The sequence below is a fragment of the Erpetoichthys calabaricus genome, chromosome 7 (genome assembly GCF_900747795.2).
Source record: "Erpetoichthys calabaricus chromosome 7, fErpCal1.3, whole genome shotgun sequence".
In the NCBI taxonomy this organism is placed as follows: Eukaryota; Metazoa; Chordata; class Cladistia; order Polypteriformes; family Polypteridae; genus Erpetoichthys; species Erpetoichthys calabaricus.
The window spans coordinates 26,190,439-26,205,104 of NC_041400.2; the positions used below are offsets into that span (position 1 = coordinate 26,190,439).

Sequence of the window (14,666 nt, forward strand, 5' to 3'; positions counted from 1 at the left end):
GTCCTTTTATGATAGAAAATCGATTTTTCAAACCGTATTTTTGGGCCTCAAAAGGTTGAGAACCCCAGTCCTCAGTTCCAGTGTTAGCAAAAACCCATTGCCAGGTGTCACAGTTACTTCCCCAATAATACTTCGTAACAGTCATACACACGTATTTGTCAGACCAGGTCCACTGGGCTTGTCGACCAGTCCCACAGTTGATAATAGAGCAGAAATCAACCTGCACTGATGTGGTGATTCCTAACGGGAAAGTCAAGGTGACCAGGGCAGTAGACAAGGGAAAAGAAAGCATAGTAGCACAGCAATCAAGGGTGCCATCTCTTGCAATGTGAGGCGTGAATCCAGGTGGGCAATCCTTCCATTTTCACTGCATGTGGTGTGGACAGAAGAACTTGGAACGGTCCTCTCCACCTCGGCTGATGCCAATGTTTCCTCCGAGTGTCATGGACGAGGATCCAAGTGCCTAAGGGAATCGGCGTGTCTTTAGATGGAAGACTAGTCCTCCAGGCCTGGTTAACCTGCTCGTGGACTTCTTTCAGAGAAGCTCGGAGACCTGTAAGACAAGAGAGAAGATCATTGTCCACAGTATGCAGGTTAACATTTTGCATAACCATGCCCACAGGCATGGGTGTCTGGTCAGAATTTCAAACGGCGACAGTCCTAATAGCCGGTGTGTTCTACCCCTCAATCTCATTAAGGCCAGAGGCAAAGTGTCTGGCCAGGATAAATTTGTCTGCTCACAGATTTTTGCTAATTTAGATTTTAGGGTGCCATTATCAATTTGCAATTTCTGTGGTATGCCCCACCTAGGAATAATTTCTTTGATTAAAGCTTTGGCTACAGTTTTAGCATCAGCGTGTTTAGAAGGAAAAAAAAAAATTCTACCCATTGGGAGAACACATCAACAATTACTAGACAATAACGGTAAGCTTTAGACGGAGTTAGTTCAATGAAATCCATTTGGAGGTGTTCAAACGGACCCATTGGATTAGGTGTAATGGTGGGACTTACCTGGACTTACCTGGGTGCCCTTTCCTACATTAGACTTTTGACATAATGCACAGCGCCTGCAGAACTGCTCTGCAGAGAAGCCTTTGGGAGGAAAGGTTTGTTAGTTTGCCTATGGGTCCAGACTCCATAAGAGAGGGACCATTCTTTGGACTATTTTCTTTTTTTTTTTTTTTTCTCTGTCCGTGGCTGCACTCTGTAAAGAAACAAGTTGATTATCAGGGTCCTGGTTATTTCTCTGTTGGAATAAAGAAATTCGTGTGTTATTATATGCAGCCTGTTTAGCAAAGTGATCAGCTAATTCGTTTCCTTTGCTGACAGGATCTTGTTTTCCTGTGTGAGCTTGACATTTAACGATCGCTAACTTTGATGGTTTAGTTATAGCTATTAAGAGGGATTCAATCAGTTTTTGATGTTGGATCGGTTTGCCAGCGCTGGTCTTAAATCCTCTACTAAAATAGAATGAACGGTGTGAGGTACCTTTACTGTTAGGGGGCTCATGAGCACTTTGTTTGTCTGTATGTGGTTGCATTAAAACTGCATTCATTAATCCCCCCTTTTTCGTCCACGAACACAGTGAATGGACGAGAATATAGTCAGTGAGAGTAATGCATTTTTATTATTATTTATTTATTTTTTTTAATCACATAGAGCCTTGTCAGCCTGCTATACCACTGCATGCAGCCAGATCGCAGTGTTAGCTAGATTTTGTAAAGGCTGTGCTCCTCCTGAAAAACTTACAAGCAAACAACTTCTCAGGCCGCAAGCTGGTACTACTTTTAAATTAGGAATTCATCTTACCGTGGTGCCATACATGCTAGCCTCCAGATCATGGAAAAGTCCGAGGCGGAACCGGGTCAGCGACAACAAGGAAACACTAATTTCCGTGGCGACCCAAGTGCCAACTGTAAACAAAGATAATCCATCTTGGGAAACACACAGCACAACTCCACAACAAGAAAACATTCCCACCAAAAGCTATGCAGCCACAGAGAAATATGCTGACTTAACCTGTTGTTTTGTGACCGGTCTTGGAAGGTTTTGAATGATGGTTAAACGGCCGCTAGAGAGCGCTCTTGTATCGCAAGAAATGTCATGACCTAAATATTTAACGATAGCTTGAAGTAACTGCAGTTTTTTTTTTTTTTTTTTCTTTCTTCGACACTTTTTTATGGCCATTTTCACCTAAAAAGAATAGCAATTTTCTGAGTATCATGTGCACTTGTTGTCTATTTATTTTTCTTTTCTTTTTTTTTTTCTATATACTGTATCAATTTATTATCTTTTTCTGGCCAAAACCATAAACACAAGGGGCTTCAGTATATCCCTGAGGCATGACGGTCCAGGTCCATCGGCGGTTTTGAAAGGTAAAAGCAACCCAGAATTGAGAATCAGGGTGCACGGGAAATGGAAAAGAAAGCGTTAGCATGGTCAAGAACAGAGAAGTACCGGTCGGATGGGGGCATCATGGAAAGAATAGTGGAAGGATTAGGAACAATAGGTGTTCTAGGAAAAAAACCGCAGAGTTAACTTGTCATAGGACCCGTCAGCCTTTTTTACAGGAAAAAATGGGGGAGTTGACTGGAGAGTATGTAATTGGAATAATTGCTCCTCGCCTCACGAGATCAGAATGTACGGCGGCGATGCCAGCCTCTGCCTCTGGAGACAGAGGATCCTGGACACGGTACGGGCGGAAGAAAGATTTTGAGAAAATCACCAGTGGCTCAGTGTGCTATCCTTCCATAATCAATTTTTCCCTTGGGACCACAGTGCTAAGGAAACATGGGGAACCAAATCTCCTAAACAGAAAACGCTTAGTGAATATGTGAGGTGCACTGAAGCAACTTAGTAGACAACAAAAATACATGGAATGTGCAAAGTTTCAGGGCATGTGCTGGAGGAAAGAAAAGATTCTAACCAAGGTGTGTCCACTTCAGTAGGGAAATACTGGGCAGTATAAGGCAGGGTGTCCGGGACTTGTAAGTGAGGAAAATAGACATGAGGGGAAAGAATGAAGGGCTTTCAAGAGGAAGGTGTGCGGGGAGATGTTCAGGGTCCAGGCTGTAAAAGAGGGCTTGGGGTGTGAAGTGTGGCACAGGAGCTTAGGAATGGAGCAGCAAAAATCCTTTGTCAGTTAAAGAAAATTGAGACTGACAATTAAGTCATAAGATCCCATCCCAGCAGTTTCACAGGGCACAAATGATTTAACAGAAAGCAACGAGTCAGTAATGAAACTGTTAATGCTGAGCTGTAATTGCACAGGAACCTCCTTCAGCGCATGGCTCCTGTGTCCATTTCAAAGGCAGTTTCTTTGCCATTAAAGTCAATAAAAGATCAGTTTCAGCATGACGAGTAAGCAAAGGAAACTGGAAAAAGTGGCTGGGGTCCCTGATAATTCTTAGGACCAAGGAATGTCATTAGGCTCAGGGAGAGGGGGTGACGGAGGCACTTGTGTGGGCAGTTGCGTCTGAAATGTCCAAGTTCACCGCAGCCGTAACAGGCATATGACGCTGGCGTCTGCTCCGAAGGGTTAGGCATCTGAGCAAAATGATTATTAGGGTTTGATAAATGGAACCCGCGTCCTCTTCCGTGCCCTCGCCCTCGACCTCCAAAGAATTTTCCACGTCCTCTCCCCCTAGCCAGGTGAGTTCTTCCAGTATAGTAATTTATTTGTGCAGCCAAAAGTTTGGTCTGTGTCTCTGACTCTTTTAATTTAGTCTGACTGTCAGCATGCTCTGCATGACGCTTGTCTTCCTCGAACGTTGTGGTCTTCCAGCCTTTTTGCAGGACGTGCAGACTTTGCTTTGAATGTCACTTCTCAGTCTCAAGATGAAAGGAGGCACTGCAGCACGAGTTCTATCGTTTGTATTGTCTAGCCCAGAGTGATTAGCCATCAGATCTTGCAATCGGTGAGCCGGCTGAAATTAGTGACCAGTTTGTGCCCTTTTTATATTTTTCTGCCAGGGCTCCTTTCAAAGGCTCTCACTGGGCGAGGAAAGGACCTTCATTCCAACACCAAGGGACACCGTTATGATCACCGTGATTTACAGTTGCCCATGTGGTGCTCAGCTGTCGACGGAGCACCTGTGTCCACTCTGCAGCATTTGTTTTATACATGTTATCCAGCTGCTGTAACAGCTCCACAAATTGCAGTCCACGGACTGCTCGTGCGCTGGGAGACAGATGACTCTTTTAATTTCTGCCATTACAATCCAGTAGCACCTTATGAATGATCTGAATTATCTTCCTCAGGGTCAATATGTGAGGATGGGTCATAATGATATTGTTCATCGTAAAAACCTGCTCCAGACGGTTCGTCTGTTAACAAGGGTGTTGTTGGAGAAGAGGGTGCAGGAGGTGGAAGCGGGGGAGTTTTGGTAAGGAGGGGGTGGACAGATTACGGGGTATAGGGGGTCTTTCTTTTCGGTCTGCTTTCTTTTACTTTCAGGCTTGGGCGCTGTCTCTATCTTCACTTTCTGCAACGCTAGCAATAATTCTTCCTTGTCTTTTTTGTGTTTTGACTTCAGCAGCCAGCAGGTTGTTACGCCTCTGCTTATTCCACTTCTTACATGCCTTTTAAAATCCAACCCAGTCTGCTTCTCTATTAACTGTTTAGGGGACCCACCTTTCAATCCCGACGGTGTACTAGGAGCCTGGTGATTCTCTGAAAATAATCCTTCTAACATTAAGTTTTGAGGACCCTGGGGGACCTGTTTGACTGGCGTGCCATTACAATTTCCCATAGTAAGCGGCAGGCCTTCAACAGAGAGCAACTCAATCCCCGATTATTTCTCGTCCCACTTGTCGTCCCCTGAATCAACCAGTCGACAAGTGGAAATCAACCTCCCCTCTTCCAAATTTCACATGTACTCTAACTGCCCCTTTCACCCCTATTCCTCTTAATATAGGAACGTGCCACTCGGTCCTTTCTACTCGAATTCTTAAGGGATGACTTACTAGCATTCACACTGTGCCGTCACTCTCTATGAATCCCTAAAACCCTTCTAGGTCGATACGGTATGATTCTCTATTCTTTCAGCATGCTTTTATTTTTTATTCTCTTTTATTATTATTTTCTTTTTTCTTTTCCCCGTATACTTCTATTTCTTCCAGCACACCAGTCAAACCAACGGGAATCCCCCGAATCTACTCACCGCGACTCCTTCTGCCTGCCTGGAAAAATCCCATCCAGTTGCTTTTCGTTTCGGTCAGGAGGAGGTCAGCGACTCCCCACGCAGGAAAACGCCCGAGGTTGGCCAGTCCTAACTTTTACCGGAGCTGGTCCTCGATCCGCGGAAATCGGTCCACTTGGACGAACCCGCCCAGGGAGTCGTCTGCCCGTCTCCTGCCCCACGTTGGGCGCCAAAAACTGTGGACGAAAAAGGCACACTGAAAAGCAGACAGATAATAGTTTCTAAATTCTCCTGTTTATTAATTTGGAGTCACAGTAAGTAGAGATTCAAAAGAGTATAACTTATTGCCGCAAAGCTCAATTGAACCCTGATCAAAAGCCAGGAGGGGTTTTTTATACTTCAGCATCTCATGATTAATAAGACAGAAAGAACATCCTTATCAAAACAGTAAAGTTAAACAATATGTCTGTTGAGCTAAGCATTATCTGTGTTTTGGAAGCTAAGCACAGGAGAGACGCCTTTGCATAAACTACATGTACAGTTCTGCAGCCTTGTGACCTTGTCCCTGAAACATTCACTCTGAGAAAGGGAAAAACAAGAAACAGCTTAGATTTTATTCATCTGGACACTATTTCTCCTGAACCCTGGAATAACATATTTTTGTTAGTTCATAAGCCAAAGCGTCTCTCACTGGCAAGTTACAAAATAGTTATTATAAAGATTCTAATTTACTAAACACACAAAATACATGGTGCTGAGGAGAACATTCTTCTTCTACATTAGCAAAGAGTGATCATCCATATTTGTCATCGCTTTTGGAAATGTGGCTGATTAATTCTGTTGCCCTTCTGGTTTTCAGTTTCTTTGTGTAAAATATAAGAGTTTATCTATGCCCTAAAATATGCTTAAAATATTTCCCTGTGAGTTTCAGTGGACATCTACAGAAGTACATTAGTTTCCACAAAAATATTAATTTGTGTGTACATAAATTAATAAAATCTTCATCTACTGATAATAATGGATTAACTCACCAAATGTTAGTTAAATTAGTATTACATGTTATTTTAAATTTGGAGTGACATCTGATCAGAAATAAAAACGGCATTATAGCTGCAAGACTTGACAGAGTATGAAAGTAGTCAATTCTTAAATTACAATGGTGCTATCATGCTTTCATTTTAAATGTATAGCTTTCAAGATGACCTTAAGGTGTGTTTTCTTTCTTTTCTCAAGGTTATGTGGTGACCCAGCTTGTGACATCATGTGGGTCAGATGGTCATTCCCTTGCACTCACAGAAAGTGGGGAGGTGTTCAGCTGGGGAGATGGAGATTATGGAAAACTGGGACATGGAAATAGTGAAAGGCAACGGAGACCTAAACAGATAGAGGCGCTTCAAGGAGAAGAGGTGGTACAGGTACAACACAACAAATTAGAAAAGCTCTAAGCAGTAGACAATTGCCTGTCAAATTAATTTAACCTGATGTTAATTGTTCTGTTTTTTTATTAAACTTCTAATGTTATTTATTTTTTAACCATTCCTACCAATAGTCTGTATGTCTATAGTAGTTGTAATAATACATATTTTACACAAGCAGATTTACATAACTTTTGGAATTATTTCCTTCTTTCTTAAGATCTTATTAAGTGCCATCACAGAAAACCTACATTATGTAAGAATGTGAATGTGTATTTCTTTATTTTCAGCTCGCTTGTGGGTTCAAGCACTCAGCAGTGGTAACAGGTGATGGAAAATTGTTTACATTTGGGAGTGGTGATTATGGACGATTGGGACAGCGATCAACTTCAAACAAGATGCTACCTGAGAGGGTGATGGCCCTGGAAGGTTATCACATTGGACAGGTATGCAGTTATTAACAAATATTTATTTTTTTATAATTGTAGTTTTTTCCTTTAAAAATCAAATATTGCCATATGTATAATAGAATGTAACTCTCAACAAGGATTTTGTATTATGTACTCTGTGTTACTCCATTTCAATATATTTCCTGTACATCTGCCATATTACCAGTGTGCTAATATATGGCAATTATTTATTTCATTTTTTTTTTGTTTTTCTAATATTCAAGTTAAAGGATGTAATTGTCTTTTTTTCTCATATTCTTTTTTCATGTTCAGCCTTTTTGGCTTTATTTGCCACTGTAGTAAATACAGGTATTGGTATCATAAAGGAAACACTTTAATAGATTAGACTAGTTTAGATAATGCAGCATATTAAATTTACTATGATTTAAATTAGATTCTGGATTAGAAGCCAGTGATATTGTTTCCCTCATGAGAAATGCCATCATTAGTTGTTTTAATGATGGTAGTTGAAAGCTGGTGACTCTGGGGTCTCTCCAGAATATACCAGAAATGCTGCACTGAGTTAATATCTGGTAATTGGGATGGCCATGGTATATGGATTACGTTATCTTTGTTATACTCTTAAAGCAGTTTATTGAACACTCTTCCTTTCGAAGAACATTTTTCTTCATGGCAAAAACTACAGACACATGGTATACATTACCATGTATTGTGGTGGAGAGTATGACTTTAGGGACTTTCAAATCTTGACTTGATGTTATTTTGGACAATCTTACTGAATTGGATGGATGAACTTGTTGGACTGAATGTCTTGTTCTTGACACAGTTTTTGTAATGTTAGAACACAGACAGAGGCATTATAATTCTGAAGTAAATCTCTACCAACACTCTGGAATTGCTTTGTGTTATTGTCCTTTGACCTCTAAGCACCTAAATCATGGCAGAAATATGCATCAACATAACATACCCTCCTCTTGTTGCTGTCTACTCCTGGGGAAACAATGACTTATCTTATTACACATTTTTTTCTTCACCTTAGTACAACATCATTTGAGTTTTGTACACGACTTCTTCTGCTTAAGTATATTTTTACATGTATGCAGTGATTTGCACAATACTTCCTCTGTGAAGTTCTTAATAGATTGCAGGATAGATGGACATCATGATCATCATTTTAGTATATATAAATTGCCAAGTACAACTGAATGAATAGACATTTACAGTATATATATGTGTGTGTGAATTTATATATATATATATATATATATATATATATATATACAGTACTGTGCAAAAGTTTTAGGCAGGTGTGAAAAAATGCTGTAAACAAAGAATGCTTTCAGAAATATAAATAATGATTGTTTATTGTTATCAATTTACAAAATGCAAAGTGAGGGAACAAAAGAAAAATCTAAATCAAATCAATATTTGGTGTTACTACCTTTTGCCTTCAAACCAGCATCAATTCTTATAGGTACACTTGCACAAAGTCAGGGATTTTATAGGATTATAGTCAGGTGTATGATCAACCAATTATACCAAACAGGTGCTAATGATCATCAATGTCACATGTAGGTTGAAACACAGTCATTAACTGAAACAGAAACAGCTGTGTAGGAGGCTTAAAACTGGGAGAGGAACCGCCAAACTCTGCTACCAAGGTGAGGTTGTGGAAGACAGTTTCATGTCATGGCAAGATTGAGCACAGCAACAAGACACAAGGTAGTTATACTGCATCAGCAAGGTCTCTCCCAGACAAAGATTTCAAAGCAGACTGGGGTTTCAAGATGTGCTGTTCAAGCTCTTTTGAAGAAGCACAAAGAAACGGGCAACATTGAGGATCGTAGACGCAGTGGTCGGCCAAGGAAACTTAGTGCAGCAGATGAAAGACACATCGAGCTTATTACCCTTCGAAATCAAAAGATGTCCAGCAGTGCCATCAGTTCAGAACTGGCAGAAACCAATGGGACCCAGGTACACCCATCTACTGTCCGGAGAAGTCTGGCCAGAAGTGGTCTTCATGGAAGAGCTGCAGTCAAAAAGCCATACCTCCGACGTGGAAACAATGCCAAGCGACTCAAGTGTGCACAAAAACATAGGAACTGGGGTGCAAAAAAATGGCAGCAGGTGCTCTGGACTGATGAGTCAAAATTTGAAATATTTGGCTGTAGCAGCAGGCAGTTTGTTCGTCGAAGGGCTGGAGAGCGGTACAATAATGAGTGTCTGCAGGCAACAATGAAGCATAGTGGAGGTTCTTTGAATGTTTGGGGCTGCATTTCTGCAAATGGATTTGGAGATTTGGTCAGGATTAATGGTGTTCTCAATGCCGAGAAATACAGGCAGATACTTATCCATCATGCAATACCATCAGGGAGGCGTATGATTGGCCCCAAATTTATTCTGCAGCAGGACAACGACCCCAAACATACAGCCAAAGTCATTAAGAACTATCTTCAGCGTAAAGAAGAACAAGAAGTCCTGGAAATGATGGTATGGCCCCCACAGAGCCCTGATCTCAACATCATCGAGTGTGTCTGGTATTACATGAAGAGACATAAGGATGTGAGGAAGCCTACATCCACAGAAGATCTGTGGTTAGTTCTTCAAGATGTTTGGAACAACCTGCCAGTCGAGTTCCTTCAAAAACTGTGTGCAAGTGTACCTAGAAGACTTGATGCTGTTTTAAAGGCAAAGGGTGGTCACACCAAATATTGATTTGATTTAGATTTCTCTTTTGTTCATTCATTGCATTTTGTTGATTGATGAAAATAAATGATTAACACTTCCATTTTTGAAAGCATTCTCTGTTTACAGCATTTTTTCACACCTGCCTAAAACTTTTGCACAGTACTATATATATATATATATATATATATATATAATATAATTTCATTGCAAGTAAAAATTGCATTATACTGTGTACACTGGGCAATAAACTTAAACCTGAACTTGAATGCCAACCTTTTATCTCACTCCTTTACTTAAGTGTTAAATACATGTAGTCAGTACCACTTGTATGTAAATTGTGTTGTAGTCCATGTGAATGAATGTGTTCCATCACTTCAGTCATACAGTGTGACCCTTATGAAGTCATTTTTCCTGCCAGAGCATCACTTAATAATAATGAAGAGCCACAGAATAGGATTCATTTGTAGAAATACAAACTTTTAATTGATTGAATTTTTATTTTAATTGTAAATTTAATTGTACTGTATTTGAAATCATTGTGAAAGATGCTATATACAACAAAATTGATTAATTGAGACTTTTTAATGCAGGTTTCTTGTGGCTTGAATCACACTTTGGTAGTAACATCTGATGGCACAACTGTCTGGTCATTTGGAGATGGAGATTACGGCAAACTGGGAATAGGGCCTTGTACTGTTAAATGCTATCCACAGGTAGTTAAATGTCTCAAGTTATTTCACATGAAGCCACTAGTTAGACTTATAAGGATGTATTTTAACCAAAAGGATTGTTGTTGATAGTATTTTTTTTTCCAGAAAGTGGAACAGCTGTGTAATAAAAGCGTAAAAAAAGTTGCTTGTGGGACTCAAATTTCAGTAGTGCTCACCAAAGATGGACATGTATACACTTTTGGACAAGGTAACATTTAATATTCCACTCTCAACAAAATGTATGTGTAAATTCCACAACTAACAATAAATGTAATTGATGTGCTTCAAATTTTTCTAATTTAGTGTACGAGTGTGAGATATGTCAGTGTAGGACACACCAGTTCCCTACTAATAATCACTTAATTATTACAGGGTTGATAAGAGCTAGAACTTATCCTGACAGCTTTGTATGTGCAAATGTTCAATGGCTAACAGAGCTAGTACCTTTTTAAATTGAGAACTGCTGAAAAGGCTAATGGGGAAACTGAAGTTGAAAATGTTTTTGTCATTCAAAGCTGGCACTTTGGAATTCCTGTCTTCATTTGATATCTCTGGAGTGATAAAATAAAACAGGAAATTGCTGAAAATCAAATAATTGAAGAGACATATTGCAGTTTTGCAATATACCATCTACTTTAAAATATACTAAAGCAATATAGCTTTTTGCAGTATCAAACAATGTGCTTTACACATAGAATTACACAAGAAAAGCAACTGATGTGCTCCAGGATTTTTAGAACCTTTCTTTCTGGTACAAGGCTTTTTCAACACAATTTGTGTAAAAAAATATTATATTGGTCATACTTAATTAATCATTCCTGAGAGGAGGGACAATTTGAGACTGTCAATGTATTGTTCAACAATCATGTCCTAGAAAGAGAGGTCACTGTACTGTTTAAGTACTGATTTAGAATATTTTTGTATAAAATAAACCTATTAAATATTTTCCTTTAAAAATAATGGGAATCAGTAGTTTATCCTATAAAGTATAAAATTCTTGGAATATATTTTACCTTTCTCTTCTTTAAAAGTCGGTGATTTAAAACAGCCTATTGGAACGTCTCTTATATCTGTGTTGGAAAATCCTGCCCTATACCGATGTCTCAAAATTTAAAATAGCACTGGTTTGTGTACTAAATGTCATATGTTTGTTTGGTTTAGTGTAATGTCATAAAGCTTAGTAATAATAATTCTGTTTATGTCATGCCTGATTGAGCTTTCTATTCAAATTTTTTAGAACGCCTCTTAGGTCTACCAGATTCAATGCTGAAGAGCAACAGTTATCCACAGAGGGTGCCTGCTTTGGAAAGTGACTTTATAGATGATATTGCAGTTGGATCAGAACACATTCTTGCACTAACTTCCAGGGGAGATGTCTTTGCATGGGGGTGCAACTCAGAAGGCCAGGTATTCAGTTCAGTTTCATTATAAATTCCACCTAATACATTACTTGATACTTACTGAATATTTTAGTGGGCAACTTCAGTAAAAATAGTTTCTACTCTTCTACTGAATTGCCATTAATACAAATAGTATGTTATGTTTACAGCCAGATTATTCATAGTTGAGTTTTAAACTGACTGTTGTATTGGCATCCACTGTCACTTTTGATTACCAATTCTGCACTGGCAGGCTAACTGTCTGTTTATCAAATTCCATTCTGTGCCATGTTAAGGGATTTGCTGCCTTTAATACTAGAGTCTTACCAAATTTAATGTTCAGCATATTTTTTCAGACAATAAGTATTTACAAGAATGCTCTAATAAAATGTCCAGTGCTGGTCATTTGGGTTCTCTAAAAAGTGATGATTTGAAGACCGTAATGATTAGTGTATGTTTAAGCACCTACCCAACACATTAATCCTAGCCATGTCAATCTTCCCCATTTAAAAAAAAAAAAGCCTTAAAAGAAGAAAAAGGTAATAAATAGGTTATCAGGTGTCTCTAAACTAGCTACAAACTTAGTCTACAACATTTAAATGACATAAACCAATAAGCATGTATTACTGCCATAAAATTTTACATTTTTCAGATGGTCACAAATTTGATTTGTTCTTCTAGACTTTAGTAATACAGCATGTCTTGCTCACATTTTGATATTTTAATTTAGACTGAAGAGTGGGACTATGGCAGCTGAGCAGGATTAGTTTAACATTATCACCAATTATCTCTCAAGCATAACTGTGAAGACAGCTGTAAGAGGAAAGTAAGGTCTGTTGGTTGTAACAGGAGAATTTTTTATATTACTAGGGGGCGTCGCCCCCTGCTCGCTTCGCTCGCCAACCCCCGTGTTTGGTTTTCCGGATACACACTTTTAAGATTTTTTTTTTTCTTTGAATTGTTGCTATTTCATTAGTTTCACTTTTATTTCAGAACTTCTGTAAAAACAATATTTGTAATCTTGCGAGTCCCGATATGCTGAATCTTTTTAATGAAGTCAGGACAGGTTTCTCTGTTTGGAATTTCAGCACAGACAAAACGATGTATATCATCAGCAGTTAATAATTTTTTTTTACAAAGTAAAAAAGTAAGTACAGTTCTGCATTGGACTCCTGTCTGTAAAGTCGTGCTATTTTCCTCTCACAGTTCCAAAAGTACATGGGCTTACCAAGGTGATACCCCAGCTTTTGTCTAGATTTTTGTACAAGAGCTAGACAGAACGTTTTTGACTCCTGGGGGAAATGTAGCTTTTTATATAAGCAGACAGATAAATATATATACACTAACAAAGTAACCAATAAATGCATGTGCGGTAAACTCCGTTTTTGAAATTCTCAAGATTCTTTATTTGTCATATGCATAGTTTTACAGGACAACACGCAGTGAAATGCATCCTGATCCGCTTATCAAAAACTGCAAAGTTAGAAGAATATCAGTTAGATTAACAAAAAGTCATAGATTGAAAGATAACAGTATAATAGAACATAATAAATAAGTAAAATTGTGTGAATAAAGTAGAATTAAGTGTTAAGGTGCAATAGTGTAGTAATTATTGTGCAAAACCAAAGTTAGACTGGTGCCTAGTTAAATGAAGCAGTTTGTTTGTTTGCGCTACTGCGATCTTTACTTCCTTTTTTATATTTTCTAATTTTCCTACTTTCATATCCTTTAACTTTCTCCACATGTGTATAGCGCCGTTTTTTTTTTTGTTTGTTTTTTGAGTCTTTCTAATTGCACTGGTTTCATAGTCTCTAACCAGCTCTGCATGTGTTTAGCGTCAACGTTTGTAAACGTCTTTATGAAGTTCTAGTTTGTCATTTTACTCATTGTCTTTTAATTCTGAGCCGTACAGTACAATACATAGAACAGAATAAATCCTCAATACAATATAAATATAAAAATTCTAGACGTACGGAGTAGAATTTCACATTAGATGGTATCACATAATGTGATTTGGATTTGTTTTAAGTCCTGGAGACCTCATTCATCAAGCTGCCTCCCCCATTTTGCCATTCAACATCTGAAATAGCGCTAATCCGATGAAAGGACCCCTCATTCCCACGTCCCCATTCATCAGGGATGACTTTACCTTAGGCAGGCAATCTACAATTTAAAGAGATTTATTTTCTTGTGAATTGTTGCATATGCATTATTTTCACTTTTACTTTAAAGACTTTTGTAAAAACAATACTTGTCCTTATTTTCGGCCACGTGCCTGGTTACATCTCTTTCTTCCCAGACGTATAATACTGCTCGTGTTGTGAAGGGTGTTGCGGCTGAATGTACGCTAAGGATATGCCTTTGGATCATTTGCTGTCTTTTTGCTGCTTGCTAGCTGCCTCTTCTGCCTGTCGCATGTCGTTGTTTTAAGAGCTCGGAGCACATGATGCTTGCCTGCCAAAAGCAATCCAACAACTGCTAGCTTAGAGGTCTGTTGACTTGTTTTAAATGATGGCTCACTGCCTGGTCTCGCGAGACGTTGTAAATCATACCTGTCTTTTATTACTGGCCCCGGGCATGTTTGAATTCTTTCTTGCAGGATGTATAACACTGCTCGCGTTCATGGGGGGGGGGGATTATAGCTGCTGTCGCGCTGCCCTTCGATCTCTTTAAAGCCTGTACAGCCGCCGTCCTTTTTGCTACGGCCCTGGGATAATCTCTTGGCACCAAGTCTCATGTTTACGGTCCCCGCGAGACGCACCATGGAAAGTCTCCTTGGTCTCGCGGGTCTTTTATATGTCTTTCGAGATTATCACGTATCGTAGCCTTGCATTTGCTTTCCATTCCAGGATTTCCTTTTATATATAGAGAGATATGGGTGTTAATTTACATGGCGTCTCATGTCCATCCTTACTGAGCACAA

General features: G+C 39.1%; 1 protein-coding gene across 6 annotated transcripts in view; it reads left to right on the top strand.

Moving 5' to 3' along the window:
- The window catches only part of LOC114654402 (probable E3 ubiquitin-protein ligase HERC1), a 195,758-nt gene that overhangs the window by 165,420 nt on the left and 15,672 nt on the right, over window positions 1-14,666 (top strand). For all 6 annotated transcript variants that reach the window (XM_051930060.1, XM_051930063.1, XM_051930064.1 and 3 more), the window contains 5 exons: window positions 6,375-6,556; window positions 6,847-7,002; window positions 10,245-10,367; window positions 10,470-10,572; window positions 11,602-11,771. In XM_051930060.1, the coding sequence (XP_051786020.1) occupies window positions 6,375-6,556; window positions 6,847-7,002; window positions 10,245-10,367; window positions 10,470-10,572; window positions 11,602-11,771 (734 nt within the window). The remainder of the gene's footprint in view (window positions 1-6,374; window positions 6,557-6,846; window positions 7,003-10,244; window positions 10,368-10,469; window positions 10,573-11,601; window positions 11,772-14,666) is intronic.